Source organism: Chlorocebus sabaeus, chromosome 16 (genome assembly GCF_047675955.1).
Source record: "Chlorocebus sabaeus isolate Y175 chromosome 16, mChlSab1.0.hap1, whole genome shotgun sequence".
Lineage (NCBI taxonomy): Eukaryota > Metazoa > Chordata > Mammalia > Primates > Cercopithecidae > Chlorocebus > Chlorocebus sabaeus.
In genome coordinates, this window is record NC_132919.1 from 59,992,805 (window position 1) to 60,007,507 (window position 14,703).

At 46.6% G+C, this 14,703-nt stretch overlaps 1 protein-coding gene across 4 annotated transcripts in view; it reads right to left on the reverse strand.

The window, feature by feature from the left end:
- Positions 1-14,703, reverse strand: part of PRKCA (protein kinase C alpha) — a 511,284-nt gene that overhangs the window by 122,380 nt on the left and 374,201 nt on the right. For all 4 annotated transcript variants that reach the window (XM_008012039.3, XM_073005116.1, XM_008012040.3 and 1 more), the window contains one exon: positions 629-785. In XM_008012039.3, the coding sequence (XP_008010230.1) occupies positions 629-785 (157 nt within the window). The remainder of the gene's footprint in view (positions 1-628; positions 786-14,703) is intronic.

Genomic DNA, 14,703 nt, shown 5'->3' on the forward strand with positions numbered 1-14,703 from the left:
GTTGTCCATAGAAAAACTGCTTCCTGTATACTAGTCTACAAAGGGGACCTCTTGCTATTGCTCAGCTGCACTCAGTCTTTCTGACTTATTTATTCCCTCCTTCCTTCTTCCCCTTCTACCATCTCTACCTCTGAAATCCTGGCAACCCTCCCAGGCTGGCTTTAAGTGTCACCTTTTCCAGGAAGTCTTCTCTCTTTGAAGGCAAGAATGATCTTGCTGTTTCAGTGGCAATAACACTTCCTATATTACTCACTCATTCTGTGGTCTAAAAATTATTTAAATTCTTGTCTTATGCCCTCCCCTAACTCTCAAAAGAACCTAAGTCTATCGAGAGGTGGACACACCGGATACATTTTCACATCATCTTTAATACCTTACACAGAATTGTTTATCCAGGTTAGATAATGATAATAATTTGAGGTCGGAATTATGCAACTCTTGGTAAATCAAATTACTATCTATCAAACAGGTGCTAATAGCTACCTCCCTAATGGCAGCCGGAGAAGGTCTTAGGACTGAAGACATGTTTAAAGACATTTATAATGAACCTACTTCATTACCTCTAACGACGAGGTGGGCAACTGCATGGTGTATAGGAACGAGATTTGATCAAGGAGAGACCACTTACAATGTAAAGGACTCATTCCACTGGGGATTTAGTGTGGAGCGGATGGTTTTGGTTTTTTGTTTGCTTTCATTCTTGGGATCAGGAATAAGTTTCAGCTTCACATAAGGATCTGAAAGCCCGTTTGGATCCATAGGGATTAGATTTTTTGCATCTCGTACTGTGAAGAGAGAAGGAAGAAAACATTACAAAAAGAGAACGGACCTATATTGCCCAGTGTCCTGTGCCAATACCAAGCTGAGTAAAAGAGAAGTCAGGATGGCGTTTAGGAGAGAGACGGTGGGAAGCCAAAAGCCTTTAACACTCGACATGAGAAAAGCTACCCACTGCCACCACCGGCAGAGATAATAGGCATCGTGTGGGCCCTTGTGGGCGGGTCTTGGGACTCAGCACCAGCCTGGACTGGCAGCATCAGTAACACTTAGATATCTATTAGAAATGCAGAGACCCAGGTCCCACCCCAAACCTGCCAAAGCAGAATCCGTTATTTAACAAGATTCCCAGGTGACCTCTGCAGCACCCCAGGAGTAATGGCGCACCCTCCCCGCATGGAGGCAACCAGCCCGACCTGGTCCATGGTGCCGCACATGCACCTGACCTCCCAGAAGGTGTTATCCCTTTTTGTGGGTAAAGGCCAATGGCTTCCAACTCTGACTGTACATTGGAATCACAAGGGAGTTGGGGAATGGGGGAGTTAAAAATTCTAATCCCCAGAATTAAACTAGAATCTCCAAGGAATGTGGCTCAAATATTCATTTTTAAAAGCTCCTTGGGTGATTCTACTGGACAGCAGGGGCAAGCACCATTGCTGTATACAGCTGTAACTCAGAATTGCTGCCCGGTGCTGGTGCATGGACCAGCGACATCTACATCACCTGGGAGCTCATTAGACATGTAGAACCTTGGGTCCCACCTCAGACTTAATAACTCAGAATCCTCACTTTAACAAGACCTCCAGGCACTTCCAATGCAATCCTAGCTTGAGAAACCTGATATGGGAATCAAAAATAATTAGAAGGAAAGGCCATTCGTCCACAGAAGAAAACAGGCTTGGAGATTTAAGAGCTGGCAGAGGCTCACAACCGTGAGAAGCTGTCTAATGCCACTGCACATCAACGTAAAAGGTAATTATCTACTGCTATGATGAAGGGACAAAGGCCAGAGCCTCCTACCCCAAATGTCTTCCTCATTATCTTCCCATGGCATCTTTCCCAGTGAGGCTGAATTACCAGATATGCAACTGGTCAGACGCCATCAACACACATATAACTGGGACTAGGCTCCCTGGTCCAGTGGTTCCCACAGTGTGGTTCCTGGACCGGCGGCACTGGAATCATCTCCTGAATCAGAACTCTGGGGTGGGGTCCAATGGTCTGTGTTTATCAAGCCTCCGGGTGATTCTGATGTCCATAAATGTTGCAGAACCACAGATCTAGGCAATTAGCATAGTTTATCAGCATAGTTTAATTATTAAGCATTACAAAAGAACTTTAGAAGAAGGCACTGGAGTTGTCAGTGGGCAGGGTTAGATGGGGAGGGGGCGGGGGGAGAATCCTAAAGATGTTGGGTCTTTGGACACAAATGAGGGAGGTACAGCCCTAAGATCAGAAGTCAGAGACAGGCATTGCCTTTACTAGTCTGTAGACCTACTGTGTGCCGCCTCCTGCCAGCCAACAGCCTTACATCCTCCTTACCCGGCAGCCTTACACAGGTGGGTAACAGATGGGACTATATTCAAATACAGAGGGGGAGGGGGCTGGCTCAGACCTGCTAGCCACAGAGAAGCTGAACATATGTTTCTCGTACCCCATTTGTGCCTTCCAAGTATTTCTTCTCCTAAGAAAATATCTAACCTCATTCATCTCGGGGAGCAGATAGCACATAAATAAAACACACAGGCATGGTCCCTGTGGCTCAGCAGGTGTACGTGCAAACTCTGCCTCCTTCACCATATAACCCTGAGCACTGGGAAGCTTTGTCTCTGAGCCTATGTTTCTTCATCTAGAAAAATGAAGAGGGGCATAATTCCAGTGGTATAGAATTGTTGGGAGAATCAAATAAAATAATGTTTATAAAACACCTTACATGGTTAGGGGCTTGGAAAATGAAAAAAAAAAAAAACCATGATGTGAGTGCTCACTACACCCCAGGCATGATGGACTCGTTTCCACTCTTATCATGCTGAAATCTATAGGGCTGGAGGCCCCCAGGGGACTTGGTCACTGGAGAATTCATCAAGCTCATGTGAAAGGTTTTAATCCAATGCAGAAGGTCTAGCCCACTAAAACATCAACCCTGAGTATCACCAAAGATGAGCACAAAAATGGAGCTCTCCCATGAGGAATGGAAAGAGGCCAGCGGTCTCTCTCTGATTAAACACCAGAATGAGAATCAGATGCTTTTTAAAAGGCAGAAAATGCCCTGGAATGTCTAACACTGGAGGCTGCAGAAGGTCACATCCTGGACAAGCCAAAGAAGACCCTTATCAAGGCCACCAAGAGGTCCTGCGTTGCCTCCTGCCAGTTGCAGAATTATTGCTGGTGCTGGCTTTTATATCTTCAATTTATATTCCTGACAGACAACACACACAAAAAATTATTTAAGTAGGATCTCTTCTGAATGGTGATGAGTTAAAATCTTGATGGGATTTAAAGTTGTGAGCTTCCTACTGAGATACTATCATTTAAGTTGAAAATAAAATAAGTTGAAAATAAAAAGTTATCAATTCCAAATGTCATTGAAGCAGACAGTGGGTCCAAATTTCAATTTCTTATCACAGCAGAGAACAGCCTGTGTGATGTGTGACTCACGGCATGCCAGGACACCTGAATCAGGATTATGAGCAACTAACTTGGGGTCCCATCTCAGAGTGTAGGATCTGGGGCAAGGCTGCCTGCGTTTGCATTCTGGCTCTGCCACTCTGTGACTGTGGACAAGCTATTTTATCTCCCTAAGTTTCCTCATCTGGAAAATTATATCTCCTTCAGGTCAGGATTATGTAGGCTCATACATGTAAAGTGCTTAGAGCAGTGATAGGCACATGGTGAGAGCATAATAGCGATGATCATAATTGCTCTTAATACAAGTTACTGGTGGAGAACAAAATCGACTAGCCTTAGATGCGCAGAAACTGCACTGACAGCTTACAGAGTGGCAAGCAAATGCCAGGGACAACAGTACAGTGTGGCAATGTTCTAACAGGGTTGCAACTGTATGGTTTCAAGAACGTCAGGCTAAGAGACAATGCTGGGGGCATTACTCATAGGAGTAGTTGTAAGGAAGCTGGAAGAGGGGAAGCTAGCAAAGAGAACATAAGAGGAAAACTGAAGTGGGAAAGCAGATGAGAATAAGGGCTAGAGATAGGAGAGAGAAACAAGGGAAAGACGCGATCGAGAAGTGGTGTCAAATTCCGACACTTTGGGAGGCTGAGGTGGGTGGATCACATGATGTTGGGAGTTTGAGACCGGTCTGGCCAACATGGTGAAAACCCGTTTCTACTAAAAATACAAAAAGGAGCCGGGTGTGCTGGTGGGCACCTGTAATCCCAGACAGGAGATTGAGGCATGAGAATCGCTTGAACCCGGGAGGCGGAGGCTGCAGTGAGCCGAGATCGTGCCACTGCACTCCAGCCTGGGCCACACAGTGAGACTCTATCCCCCCACCCGCCAAAAAAAGATGTGGAGTCAAAGGGTGGGGATGCCGCCACAGGATAGGTGGGCAGACGTTCTCAACCTCAGCTATACCCTGGAAACACCTGGGATGTTTTAGTCAAACCCTGACCCGTGGGCCGCGCCCTCAGAGAGTCAGATCTACTTGGTCTGGGTTGAGGCCCAGGCATCAGGATGGTGAAGCTCCCCAGAGGAGCCTCAGGTGCAGCCAGCACTCTTCACTGCACTCAGCACTCGCTCTCCAAGTGTGCTCCCTGGCCTAACACACCGACATCATTTAAAGACTTCGACTATTATTCACATTTTTCGTTAAATTGGCTCCCTTTTTAATAGCCATCATTTTAAAAGGAAATGTATCACTATAGGAAACAGAAAACCAAGATTGTTTGCCATAAATGGAAGGTAACCAGAAAAGTAAACACAATGAAAATCGATGTTTTTCATTTCTAGCTGGATCCAGTTGCCTGAGATCTTCAGTCTCTTAGCTACAAAGGGGAAATTAACAAGTGCTAGAGTTTTAAGGATATTCCAGCCCCAGAAGTCTTTGCTGCTTCAACTGAGATGGACAGAAAATTGGGAATAACTAACTCATCATGTAATTTAAGGTTTTTTTAACATCCGTACAGTACCTTCAGAAATCACCTCAAGTGCAACCAGAAGTCACACCCATCAGTGGCCCCATCCCACACTTGGGAAGCACAGTTGGAGGGAATGCCAATTCCACCGTTATTAAGGAAGTGGAATATTCCATAGCCTAACAGCAGTACTGGGTCCAAGAAGAACAGACCCAGCACCTGTCCCACGGCTCACTTCTTGTCTTTCATTTTCTGCAAGAACCAACTTGTTTCGACCCACAGAATAAAGATAAGGAAACACACAAAAAATCACACCACTTTGATACATACAATATTGAAAATGAGATTTTTTTTTTTAAAAGATCTATCATGCCAACTCAAGTTTCAAAGGATAGGTCTCTACACCCAACAGTACAGAAACAACATACTTCCCTTGCTCATTCAGCTGCAGAAGCACTGACTGCTTCCCGAGGTCTACCCAAATGGCAGGGAACGCGGGAAGAATGGTTTTCTATCACAGCTCATTAGCAGTTCTGCAGCCTTTATGAGGAAGAGACATCTGCTGAGGAAATACATCTGTGCCATGGTACTGGCCATTTCAGAATGGAAAGTCTGTTCTGTAATTCCAGAACTTTAATAGAAATATAGAATACTAATTATATTCCCATATTTTTGGCTTCAGATGGCTGCTCTGAAATTATCAGCTGTCAAGCCTGGCACTGTGAAAAAACAGCCTGGGTTAGAAGGTTATATAATTTCCTGATCATGGAACCTATCATTTCTGGATAAAGCTCATTCAAATGAGATGATGAAGACTGAGAACCACCTACCCAGTGATCCCTGATGCAGGTGGCTCGGCAGCCCAGGACACGAGAGTTGTAGAGTTTTAAGTCAATGTTGAGGAATGGGGTGGGGATACAGGCAGACGGGCTGTCTCATCAGCTCAGAGGACTGGGCCGCCCTAGCCGGATTGGAGAATTGAAGCCACAGGGGCACCACAGTACAAGGCACAGTGCAGGCTAGGCGATGAAGCCAGTGATTTTGCCAAGAGCCTGCTTGATGAAAAGTGGAGATGTGGACCCAGGCAGGAAGCCAGGCAGGAGTGACCCCCATGCTTTCTCTGGGAGAAGCAAGGTGCGCCCACAAAGGCTTCCAGGCGCCTGAGTGAGGGATGCACATCTGATGACGCACCGGGGAAAGCCAGGCTGTCTCTGCTTGAATGGGTGCTCTGGGTGGGGGGTGACTTCTCAGGGGCAGCATCACTTAGAGTCAAGAGTGTGGGTACTTAGGGCCAAATCTCTGCCTGCCACTTATTAGCTGGATGGCTTTGGATAAATTACCCAACTTTGCAGTTTGTTCATCTGTAAAACAGGGACAATAACAGTGCCCATCCCACAGGGCTGTTGTGAAACTAAGTGAATTGATGTACGCAAAGAATTTAGAAGAGAACCCAGGACAAAGGAAGTGTCATGTATTTGCTATTATTACTAATGGTAGTGTTAAAGAAGCATTTGCTATCTCTATCATCATTGCCATCACCACCTCTATCCCCACCATCATTCAGTTCTCTCTGACCCCAGAAGCAGGGCTGTTTCCTCAGGGAAACAGACTCACATTAGGCTACAGTGAAACAGTCAGCAACTAGGTGTTCCAAAATAATTTGCAATTAAAAAAAAAAAATAACTCATTGCAACCCTTGATCCATTCAGAGAACGGTCTAGATGTTTTCCTTCTGTTTTTTGAGATGGAGTCTTACTCTGCTGCCCAGGCTGGAAAGCAGTGGTACGATCTTGGCTTACTGCAACCTCCACCTCCTGGGTTCCAGGGATTCTCCTGCGTCAGCCTCTAGAGTAGCTGGGACTACAAGCACCCGCCACCACGCCTGGCTAACTTTTGTATTTTCAGTAGAGACGGGGTTTCACCATGTTGGCCAGGCTGGTCTCGAACTCCTGACCTCAAGTGATCCACCCGCCTTGGCCTCCCAAAGTGCTGGGATTACACAGGCCTGAGCCACCGCACCCGGCCCCTCCAGGTGGTTTCTTAATCCGGAGAATATATGTAGCATAAATGATGGGGTGGAATGATAAACACCCATGACTCATCACCTCACAGAAAAGCTAGTTTGGTGGCAACACTGCGGAACCCACCCAGCGTGTGCCCCTTTCCCACCTCTCCCCCGCCCCCCCCACTATAGATTTTTAATCTCATTCTCAGGGCGCTCCAGCTGGGCAATGGGTCAAAGTAAGGTCATGGTCATGCAGAGGTTCTGAAGGATTCATCCATGGGCACATACACCAAAAGCTTTGTTGAGGACACAGCTGTATCCCTGTTGCCTGCGGACCAGAGTTGTCAGGACTGACCCATGGTGACCCCGCCCATCAAAGGGTTCATGACTATATGGAGACATTGTTTAGTAATGTACAAAAGTCAAGTGTCTCCAGATTTAAGGACAACATGGCCCTTCCAATGATCTGTTTTGCTTTAGGAAATAATTCTCTGTTTTTATTGCTTTTTCTCCCCCGTCTAAGAGCACCCTTGTTCCTGGCTTCTACTTAAAAGCCAAGAACAAGGACAAAGGCTCAAAACAGAATTACTGCAAAAGTCAGGATTGTTCAGTGTGTGCTGGCCCAGTGACACCTCCCACCTCCACCCCTGCCTGACAGCAAAAGCAAGAGTAAACAAAATTCTCCAATCCTACTCCACACCAGGCATGAGCAAAAATGTTCTCTGACACTGCAGAAAAACAAACAAACAAACTCTTCTTTGTTTGAAGTTACCAACAGCAAAAGAAATGTGAATGCAAAGATGTTGGTGGAAGGGCAGATAAGTGCTGGAAACAGGCGAGATGTAGTGTCTGTGGTCGAAAGAACTTCATGTCATTCAACACCAGGCCATGGAGTGAGGGCCGCTTCCCAAACCCATGAGCCTTGTCTTTGAGGAATAAAAAATGACTTCAAACCCAGAGAATTCATTATTTTGATAATTATTAGATACCCAGAATGTTCTCTCAAAGGACTTTAGATCTCTAATTTAATTTCATGTAAAAAGATGCTATTATCAAGCCCATTTGCAGATAGGGCCTTCAGGCAGAGACAGGTGAAATCACCTGTTCACCACACAAAGCCAATGAGTAGCCAAGCTGGGGCGAGCTAGTGATTGTACAAAACTCCACTTTTGCTTGATGTTGTATAGAAATGACTTGAGCAAGACAAAGTCCCAGAGAAGAGGTGGTGAAGTCAGCCTCAGCTAGGAGGGGATGGAGGAGAAGGTTGCTCAGGAAAATGAGGAGGAAAGGAAACACTCTTCCACTAGAAGCATGGGTGGCCAAAGAGCACAGAGGGAAAAGTGAACACACACCTTTCAGTGCTGTACTGAGCCCTGGGTGTGCCTATAGGGGTGGTGGGAAGGCAGGCAAAGCCTGCACAGCTATGTCTGTGCTTTGGTGCCTTCAACTTAGTGAAGGGTTTAAAGGTGCTGCACCTGATTTAAAGGTGTGAGTGCAGTAGCTTCAGGGATGTAATTCTAAAACCAATAAACCTCTTAGTACACTGGGGTGTTCCAGTCACTACAGCTGGAATGTGCTGACATCTGCCTAAGAACCAACAGGCCAGTGACTGAATCAACGAAGACCATGATGTACCCAGTGACCACGTAGCCAGTGAGTACCCAGCAACCATGTCACCAAAGAGGAAATGGTGCCTTAGTGGGTTCTCTCTCTCTCTGCTGCAGTTACCAGTTCTAGGACAAACAGCACATGGAAAGTATAGAGGGAAAAGAAGATTGCAGTGGGTGTGAAAATGAGCTGGGTAAATTTGCACTGATGTAGAGATTTTTAAGGCCACAAAACAAATATTGAAACCAAGGAAAAATGATACTCCACAAAATAGCATAAATGTATCTAAAACAGTGTTCATTTCCCTACAGTAATGTTCCCAATGACAATGGTGTGCATACTGCGAGAAGCCTGTTGGGTGGCTGGGACTGTCCTTTTTTTTCTTTTTTTTTCAGGCAACAAGGACTGTTTAACCCTATGCAGGAGGAAACAAACAAACAAAAAGTGGTGTGGGGAAAAGTTGTGGGTTCTGAAAATGTTTGGTCCCTGCCAGATGAATGACTGTTGGCTGAAGTAGGCTTCTCTACCACTAAGTGGAGTATGCTAAAGCTCATACTGCCCCAGTTCGGATCCCAGGACTTAACTCTAGCTCTGGCCTGCTTTCTGCTAGCAGGATGACATCAGTAATAATCTTCCCAATAGGTATCCTCAGTTTCCTGTGGCTGCTGGAACAAAGTATCACAAACTTCCTGGTTAAGACAACAGAAATGTATTGTCTCGCAGCCCTGGAGGCCAGGAGTCCAACATCCACATCACCAGAACAAAATTAGGGGCTCCACAGGGCCATGTTCCTTCTGGAGGCTCTAGAGGAAAATCCACTCCAGGTCTCTTCCGGCTTCCAGTGGCAGCAGGCATGACTTGGCTTGTGGCCACATCACCTTCTTCTCTGTCCCTATAATTTCTCTCTATGCCTCTCTAAGGATACACATGTGATTACATTTAGGGCCCATCCAAATCATCCAGAATAATTTCCCCACCTCAACATGCTTAACTTTATCACATTTGCAAAGACCCCCTTTCCAAATTAAGGGCACATTTATAGATTCCAGGGATTAAGATCTGATGTCTTTGGGTGGTTGTTATTCATCCTACTACAAGTACTACCGAGGAATTTCTTCTTGGAGTGATGAAAATGTTCTGGGTTGGACAGTGGTGGGGGTTGCACAATCTTGTGAATATACTGAAAACCACTACACTGTACATTTTTTAAGGGTGAATATTATGACCTGTGAGTTATATCTGAATTAACAAAGAGGACTTTACTGACAGGTTTCCACGTGCTTTAATACACCCACTCACTTAATACTCACAGCACTCTTGTGAAATAATGACTCAGATGCCCACTTTCCAGATGACAAAACCAAGGCAGAGAGATGTTAACAAACCTGCTCAAGGTTGGACATTTAGTAAGGGATGGAGTCAGGAGTGCAACTCAGTCCTGCCTCAGGGGCCTGGGCATTAACCTCTGTGTGGTCCCCACAAGGTGACCTCTGCATTCAGGTTCACCTATTTGTGTGGAATAGGAGATAGCAAACCTTTTCTAAAAAGAGCCAGATCACCAGTCGTTTAGGCTTTGCAGGTCACGAAGTCTCTACTGCCACCATTCAGGTCTATTGTGAAGCGAAAGCAGACACAGACAATATGTGAACAAATGAACGCAGCTGTGTTCCAATAAAACTTTATTTAAAAAACAGGCCAGGCATGGTAGCTCATGCCTGTAATCCTAGCACTTCGGGAGGCCAAGGTGGGCGGACTGCCTGAGCTCAGGAGCTCGAGACCAGCCTGGCCAACACTGTGAAAACCTGTCTCTATTAAAATACAAATTAGCTGGGTATAGCGGTGTGCGCCTGTAGTCCCAGCTACTCAAGAGTCTGAGGCAGGAGAATTGCTTCAACCCAGGAGGCAGAGGTTTCAGTGAGCCGAGATTACGCCACTGTGCTCCAGCCTGGGTGACAGAGTGAGACTCAGTCTCAAAAAAAAAAAAAAAAAAAAAAAAGAATAGGCTGTGGGCCAGATTTGGACCTTGGGCCGTAGTTTACTGACCCCCAGCACAGAACAAACACTACCCCACCAACACAGTGAGTTGTTTGAGGAGAAAGTGACACAAAAGAGAAAGCTCTACTTCCCTTAGCTTCCTTCTGCTTTGATTTCAGCCTCTGAACTCTGACCTTGTGCTACAGCAAGGAAGGGGTTCTGGGCTGGGGGCGGGGTGGGGGGAGAAGTGTGTGAATCCATCTTCTCCTGTCTTAGCAGAACCTTCAGAAACCAGCACCTCTCATGTGCACCTTATGCTTGCTTCTTTTCTCCCGGCTTTTCTGGTGCAGCAGTTGGCACTCCTGGACAAACCTGATGCACAGCCTCCTCTTCGGGGCGTCTGATCTGGCCGCGACCTGTTGCAATTGGCCAACCCCACCTTGTTCAGCCTTCCCCAGCCGTTCCCACACCTTAGCCCCACCCAGGAGCAAGTGCAAACAGGGAGCGCCACAGGATATCCACAGGGCCATTCTTTAATTATGCAACGGCTGCCTCGGAAATACGGATTTTAAATGAACATGTGCACAGCAGCACTGGGCCACAAGCAAGCTGACCTGTCCGGGCAAGCCTGGTGTGGGAGAGGCCCCCCTGCTTCCTCGTTATTCTAGCTGCGTTTTTCCAGAGTTCAGGGCTGGTGCTGCTGAGAAAGTACCCTCCTAACAGCTTGGTTACTCAGTTCAGGAGCATCTCCAGTGGCCAATGGGCTGGACCAGATAGAAAAAGGGAAAAATCCCTCACCCCACCAGCTCAGCTGCACCACGGAGCTCTCAAGTTTCCTCCAGCTCACATTTTCCCGGTCACGTTACCGGGAAGAACACGCTGTTCTTGAGGTTTGTTTGCGTCTCTACTTTGGGTCTCTTCTGACGATGCTGCGAGGGAGAACTTGGGTCTAAGAAGCTGCCAGTTCCCTCACATCGCCACGAGTCAGTTCTGCACCAGGAGCCAGAACTCCTCGGCAAATGTTGATTGGGAAACTGGTGGAGTGACAGATTGCTTCCGGAACAGGATTTACCGAGCGCCCTTCCCACGTGATATTCCGGGGGCGGTCAAGCTGTCTAGCAATAAGGCAGGGTTCTGGGTTTAGGGGCTCTGACTTGGAGCCTCTAAAATCGTGCAGGCACACAAGCCCTGGCAAGGGTGGGACACGTTACAGGCACTGCTGGGTCAGCTGGCGTGGGATCCTGGGAGGAATCAGAACTGGCATTGCTAGGGGCTATCATGTGGGCACAGAAGGCCGTTTCAGAAGGGGCCCAGGCAGGCTCCGGCTGCCGCAGGAGAGGGGGCTGGGAAGTGTAGCCCCCAAGTGACACTCCTGACACACACAGGCTTTAACTTTGGATAACAGGCACATCCTAAAACACTCTGGGCTGGGCATTCTCCATTCTCTTTAAGCCATGCACCTCTTTAATACAACACTGCAGTTTTTATGACATTCTAGGGGAGGCCCTGGGTAGAGAACCTCTGTTGTATGCTTCAAGAGCCTGGTTCCGCAGGGACCGAGGAATCGTCCTCTCCCCACGCACTTTCAGAACCTGTGTGCAAAGGGACAGCAGGCTTCCTCCGGGTCATTCCTGCTTTGGCTAGGGAGGGGAAGAGCTCTGTGCTGTGGTCTGAATGTTTGTGTCTCCTGCCCCAATTCGTGTTTGAAATCCTAACCCCCAAGGCAATGGCATTAAGAGGAGGGGCCTTTGGGAGGTGATTAGACCAGGAGGGCCAAGCCTCCATGAAGAGGATCAGTGTCCTTATAAGAGAAGCCCGAGGGAGCTGGTTTGCCCTTCCACTGTGAGAGGACGTGGGGCTATCGGAAAATGGGCCCTCTCTAGCCACTGAGTTTTCCTGTGCCCTGATCTCGGAGTCTCCAGCCTCCATAACTGTGAGAAGTAAACTCCTGTTACTTACAAGCCACTCAGTTAAAAAGGTATATTATTAGATCAGACTAAGGCGGGTTTGGAGCTGGGAGAAGTCCCGGCAACAGAGAGCAAGAGCTCGCTGGGATCTGCCTTTGGATAAGAGGCGTTGGGTGGTTGGTCCATGATGGTGGTGGCATATCCTGCCACTGGTGTGGGCACGTCTTCCCATTGGTGGGCATGCACTGTGGTCAGGCCCTCCATGGCATAAGGAGGTAACTGATTTCTCAAGCATGAACAATGAAGAGTCGACAGGACGGGTGAGTTGGTCGTGGGTAGCAGCCCAGGCACTGCCACTCGTCAGACTGATTCACTAGAATCATTTGGCCAGAAGCAACAAAAAAATCATATTCTTCTCCCATTAACAAGTCAGAACTGAGAGATTCTCTATCATAGCTTGAGTGGCACTTGGTTACAGTACCTTTGAGGTTCCCAATATGGAAAACAGGCCTCTAACCTGTTTCCTACCATTTCCTTGAACACCTCTATCTAAATGTCAGTGGTGCTCTGTCCTCTGGCCCACACTCCCCTAGCAGATGCTGGTGTGACTTCGGAGCTGGCATTGGTTCTGACGGGTTGGCTCTATATGTTAAGTATTTAACTGCATGCAACCTGTCACATTTAGTATTTATATAACCCAAAAGAAACACTCCGCACCAACAAGGCTACTCTCTTTGTTTTTACTTCTTTTGAACCCCCACTGCCTAGCACAGCACCGTGCGTGAACTGAGTAACTGCTGAACACGTGTATCTCCATGCCCACCTTGCTCTGTGCTTCTGGGTCCACACTGCCCCATCGCTGGGGACACTCTCCCATCCATCTCAGTGCTGTCAGCCCTTAGCCTTGCACAAGACCCATTTCTTCTGCCCTTCCACTCTCCTGCCAGCCTAGCCCAGCCCAAAGGTGTTCCATGTCTACAAACTGACAGCACCTTGAGGGCAAGGGCCACAACCCCTCCTACCCCCAGGTATTACTTCCCCAGGGCAACTACACGAGACAGACAAGATAAAATCTGCACTCAGTAGATTCTTGCTGAATGACTGGAACGCTAACGCAGACAGGAAAGCTTGGAAACTTCTCAGCTCTGGGTTGCAGTACATAAAGCGTCCATTTGGAGGGACTCTTGGACAAGGAAAAACCACCCAGGCCTTTTCACGGGCGAAGAAAGCCAGGCCAAAAGGAGTCGCACACTTTTTTGAAAACGTTAAATGCTTTGAAGAAAGAATCTCTGCACCCACAAAAGACAAAAGAGCATAGGCTGTATCTCCACTTACAGGAAAAACGGGTCAGAAACAGACTTTTGCTCTTGGTTAAATAATGATCATGTGGAACTTCTCTAGATTTCAGGAAATAAAATGCACAGGTGTCATCAACCACGATGAACAATTTTTGACTGGGTAATTACAGACTGAGATTCTGTGTACAAACTGGGTCTGGGTGCTGTCTGGTTCACTGCATTTGTTCTATTTATGCTGTATCAAGTCTGTTGACACCGTCTGTGTTTATGAATGCTGCAGAATTTCTGATGTGATCTCTTTCATGTTTAGAAATAATGACCCCTAAATTTTGTGATATTTGTTTCCTTATTACCAGAGACAAAGGCAAGAAGAATGAGATAACACTAAAAATACACCTGCTCAGACATCGCCTCCCAGCTTCATATGGCCCCGTACACAAACCTGGACTGAGGGACATGAACCATTTTCCTATTTGGAACCTATTTAGTGAATATTCTGTTTTGCTGGTGAGGCTGGCTGCTTGATGATAAGAGTGAATCTCTGTCCCATTCACATACCAGAAAACACGGGTCAGCAACTCATCAACCAAAGTTCTACTGGAACAAAACTTACATAAGAGAATTCGGAGGACTGTGGTGTAAGATGAGAAACGGCAATGTTTAGTCCTTGGAAAAAGATAATAAATATTTCATTACTTTCCCTTTTACAATTAGTGGAACATAAAATTTTATATTAAGGTTCTATAACTCTGATGTTTCAAAAGAAAATGAAACCTAGTTGTGAGAGAAATATTTTCCAGGTTATGAGAGACTGAAATGATTCTACTAAAACAATGTAGGAAGATATTTATTTTAAGAAAAATTTCTTCTTGTAAGAGTAATGGGTACACCCATCATACAAGAAATTTAAAGACATAAAAGTATAAAGAAGAGGCTTGGTGCAGTGGCTCGTAATCCCAGCACTTTGGGAGGCCGAGTAGGTGGATTCACGAGGTCAGGAGATTGAGACCATCCTGGCTAACATGGGGAAACCCTATCTCTAT